This window comes from Myotis davidii, unplaced genomic scaffold (assembly GCF_000327345.1).
Source record: "Myotis davidii unplaced genomic scaffold, ASM32734v1 scaffold223, whole genome shotgun sequence".
In the NCBI taxonomy this organism is placed as follows: Eukaryota; Metazoa; Chordata; class Mammalia; order Chiroptera; family Vespertilionidae; genus Myotis; species Myotis davidii.
The window spans coordinates 2,173,075-2,177,351 of NW_006294609.1; the positions used below are offsets into that span (position 1 = coordinate 2,173,075).

At 62.3% G+C, this 4,277-nt stretch overlaps 1 protein-coding gene across 1 annotated transcript in view; it reads left to right on the top strand.

Moving 5' to 3' along the window:
• The window catches only part of PITPNM2 (phosphatidylinositol transfer protein, membrane associated 2), a gene marked incomplete at its 3' end in the record, with an annotated part of 79,892 nt that extends 75,615 nt beyond the window's left edge, over positions 1-4,277 (top strand). The window contains exons 21-28 of the mRNA XM_015567256.1: positions 876-1,024; positions 1,834-1,950; positions 2,297-2,413; positions 2,527-2,675; positions 2,768-2,917; positions 3,738-3,921; positions 4,006-4,134; positions 4,227-4,277. Of these exons, the coding sequence (XP_015422742.1) occupies positions 876-1,024; positions 1,834-1,950; positions 2,297-2,413; positions 2,527-2,675; positions 2,768-2,917; positions 3,738-3,921; positions 4,006-4,134; positions 4,227-4,277 (1,046 nt within the window). The remainder of the gene's footprint in view (positions 1-875; positions 1,025-1,833; positions 1,951-2,296; positions 2,414-2,526; positions 2,676-2,767; positions 2,918-3,737; positions 3,922-4,005; positions 4,135-4,226) is intronic.

The window sequence follows — 4,277 nt, forward strand, 5'->3', positions numbered from 1 at the left end:
CCCGGGTCCCCGCCCGCAGGCCAGGCGGGGGAACCCCCACCTCCCCGACTTGGACATCAGAGAAGGTACCGGGCATCACATGCCTTCCACGCACACGCGCCTCCTCCTCTCACTGGCGTCACTGCTGTTTCCAGGCACATGTCACTGCCGGGCTCTGCTCACCTGCCCCGCTGAGGCCTAACCGGGGAGCCAGAGGCTGGGCTGGGAGCCCTCGGACATCCAGGGAGGAGGCAGGAGCAGCTGGAGTTGGGGGGGCCATGGAGCTGGAATGAGGGGTGGGGGGCCAGGACTGTGGGTCAGGCAGGCTGCCGGCAGAGGGCAGGGGCCCCCTTTACTGAGTTTTCTGGGCATTTCCTGCACGTGTGGCCACCGGGGGCACTTTCCCAGCCTCATCTCTAGCCGGGGTGGTCGCCAGCCCCGAGTGGGAGTGGAGGGTCACTCGCCTGTCTGACCTCACCAGCTCCCAGGTGCTGAGTGGGCCCCAGGATTAGAATAACCACTGATGGGAAGCCTTTCACAGCCTAGAGGCCGGGGGTGGACCGGCCCAGGAGACCACAGCAGTGGGACCCAGGGCAGGGTCACCAGGATCGGTGACAGGACCAGGGATAGGAGCCCTGCCTCCCAAGGGCTCTTCCCCTCCCCCTCTGAGTCCCACCCCCACCTGCCCCTGGTGCCCCGCCTGCTCGCCCCTGTCCTGCCTCCTGGCCCTTCCCTGCTCCCCTCTGTTACCCAGCCTGGCAGGGGGACTCTCGCTTCGGCCGCTGCCCTTTCCCTGGTTGGAGGAGGGTCTCCGTCTTTGGGCTGAGCTGGGCCTGAGGCATCAGGGGACCCTCTGGGGTCCCAGCCCAGTCACCGCCCTTGCCTCCTCCTGGCAGTTGCTGCGAAGTGGTGGGGCCAGAAGCGGATCGACTACGCCCTGTACTGCCCGGATGCCCTGACGGCCTTCCCCACCGTGGCCCTGCCACACCTCTTCCACGCCAGCTACTGGGAGTCCACCGACGTGGTCTCCTTCCTGCTTAGACAGGTATGGGCGCCTCCGCCAGGCACCCAGAAGGGCTGCTGCCGAGGAGGACGGTGGGGACCCTGCCCTCTGACCCCCTGGGACAAGAGCCAGCGGATGGAAGAACCTGTGGGGAAGTTGAGGCGGGGTGAATGCATCTGCAGTCGTGGGACACATGTAAAATTGGGGGGCCCAGAGGGTGGGCTCTAGTGGGTTGAATAGTGCCCCCAAACCCTCACAGCTTCCTATTTTTTTAATGTTTCGGTTTTTTATAATCCTCACCCGAGGATATTTTTCCATTGATTTTTAGAGAGAGTGGGAGGGAGAGGGAGAGACAGAGAGAAACACCGATGTGAGAAAGACACATCGATTGGTTGCCTCCTTCACACACCCCGACCAGGGCTGGGAGCTGAACACGCAACCCAGATACATTCCCTTGGCCAGGAATCAAACCTAAGATCCTTCAGTGTGTGGACCAATGCTCTAACCACTGAGCAACACCAGCAATCTCCTGGGTTTTAGCATTTCCCTTCAGTCTATCTTGTGCACTACTGCTGTGTTGTTGTTTTTTAATTGATTTCAGAGGGAGGAAGGGAAAGGGAGAGAGAGAAACATCCACGATGAGAATCATTGATCGGCTGCCTCCTGCACGCCCCCTACTGGGGATCGAGCCCGCAACCCAGGCATGTGCCCTGACCAGGAATCGAACCGTGACCTCCTGGTTCATGGGTCACTGAGCCACGCCGGCCGGGCAACAGCTTCCCCTTTTCGGATCCCAGAACAGGAGGCCCAGGCTCGAGCCTGCTCCAGGTGCCTTCTCCCCTCCCTCCCAGGTCATGAGGCACGACAGCGCCAGCATCTTGGAGCTGGACGGCAAGGAGGTCTCGGTGTTCACCCCCTCGAAGCCCAGAGAGAAGTGGCAGCGCAAGAGAACCCACGTGAAGCTGCGGGTGAGGGTCCTCTGGGTGCCTGCGCCCCAGGCGTGTTGTCCTGGGGAACCCTCACGGGGAGACCCATCTCACAGATGCGGTGACTGAGTCACGGGAAGCGTGCCGTCTCTACCCTCGGTCTGTGGGACGGAAGCCATTGCCCCGTGTACAGACAGGGAGGTGCAGCAGGCTTCCTCGTTTCCCCCAGGCCACGTGGCTCTGCGGTCGAGCTGGACTCGAACCTGGGCTTTCTGGCCTTCAGCCCAGCTCCCCCCCCACAGACCCACAGGAGGCCTGAGCTGGGCCCAGGAGACCCCCACCGCCCCCCATCCCCCACCCTGACCCAGCCTCCTCCTCCCCTTCCCAGAATGTGACAGCCAACCACCGGATCAATGACGCGGTGGCCAACGAGGATGGCCCCCAGGTTCTGACGGGCCGGTTCATGTACGGGCCCCTGGACATGGTCACCCTGACGGGGGAGAAGGTGAGGACACGGGGAGACGGCGGGAGCCCCTGCCTGCCTGCCTCCCTGTGGTCGGGGGTGGGGGTGGGAGGCCAGGGGCACGGCCCACTCGTGACCAGCCTGCCCGGCACCAGGTGGATGTGCACATCATGACGCAGCCACCCTCGGGCGAGTGGCTGTACCTGGACACGCTGGTGACCAACAGCAGCGGGCGCGTGTCCTACACCATCCCCGAGACTCACCGCCTGGGCGTGGGCGTCTACCCCGTGAAGATGGTGGTCAGGTATGCGCCTCATGGGACGGGCAGGCGGGTGGGCGGCCTCCTCTGGGACAGGAAGGGGCGCTGGTGAGTGCTGATGGGCGCCCCCCCCCCAGGGGAGACCACACGTTTGCTGACAGCTACATCACCGTGCTGCCCCGGGGCACGGAGTTCGTGGTCTTCAGTATTGACGGCTCCTTTGCCGCCAGCGTGTCCATCATGGGCAGTGACCCCAAAGTGCGGGCCGGGGCCGTGGACGTGGTGCGGTGAGTGGTCCCGAGGGGCGTGGTGGGTGGGCCCGGGTGCCAGAGGAGGGGACATTTGGCAGGGAACTTGAAGTTAGCACCACCGCTTACTAGTTGTGTGACCGTCACGTGACCTCATTTAAAAAAAAATTTTTTTTTATTGATTTTAGAGAGGAAAGGAGAGGGAGAGAGAAACATCAATCATGAGAGAGAATTATCGATTGGCAGCCTCCTGCATGCCCCACCCTGGGGATCAAGCCTGCAACCTGGGTAGGTGCCCTGACCAGGAACCGTGACCATCTGGTTCATAGGTCGACGCTCAACTGCTGAGCCACACCAGCCTGGCTTCATTTGACCTCATTTTAAAAAAATATACTTTTATTAATTTCAGAGAGGAAGGGAGAGGGAGAAATAGAAACATCAATGATGAGAGAATCATTGATCGGCTGCCTCCTACATGCCCGCCACTAGGGATCGAACCTGCAACCTGGGCATGTGCCCTTGACCGGAATCAAACATGGGACCCTTCAGTCCGCAGGCTGACACTCTATCCACTGAGCTACACCAGCTAGGGCTCATTTGACCTCTTGATGTTGATGCTTCAGTCTCCTTCCCTGGAAAGTGGTCCTCACAAGACCTGGCGCACTGTGGGATGGTGTGGCTTAGGCTGTGGGTGCTACACAAGGGCCGCCACCACGTTGTTGCTACTGTTATTGTTGGAGCCGGGCCAGAGATGCCCTCTTCTGTGGCCCAAGTAGGGGCTGGCTGGGCAAGGTGACGGGCGGCCCAGGAAAGGGGTCCGGGTGGCTGTGGGACACCCAGGCCTGCCCCTCACCCCCAGGCACTGGCAGGACCTGGGATACCTCATCATCTATGTCACGGGCCGGCCCGACATGCAGAAGCAGCGGGTGGTGGCGTGGCTGGCCCAGCACAACTTCCCCCATGGCGTGGTGTCCTTCTGTGACGGCCTGGTGCACGACCCGCTGCGGCACAAGGCCAACTTCCTGAAGCTGCTCATCTCCGAGGTGGGTCCTGGGCAGAAGGGGTGGGGTGGGGTGGGGGGCAGAAGGTCGTGCCCGTGCCCGGGCCCACACTGGTCTCGCCCACAGCTGCACCTGCGCGCACACGCAGCCTACGGCTCCACCAAGGACGTGGTGGTCTACAGCTCCATCAGCCTGTCCCCCATGCAGATCTACATCGTGGGCCGGCCCACCAAGAAGCTGCAGCAGCAGTGCCAGGTGAGTGGGCAGAACGTGGTGGGCAGCACAGGGGGGCAGCCACGAGAGCCCTGCCCTGTGACAGCCGCCACCTCACTGCCCCTCCCCTGCAGTTCATCACAGACGGCTACGCGGCCCACCTGGCCCAGCTCAAGTATAACCAC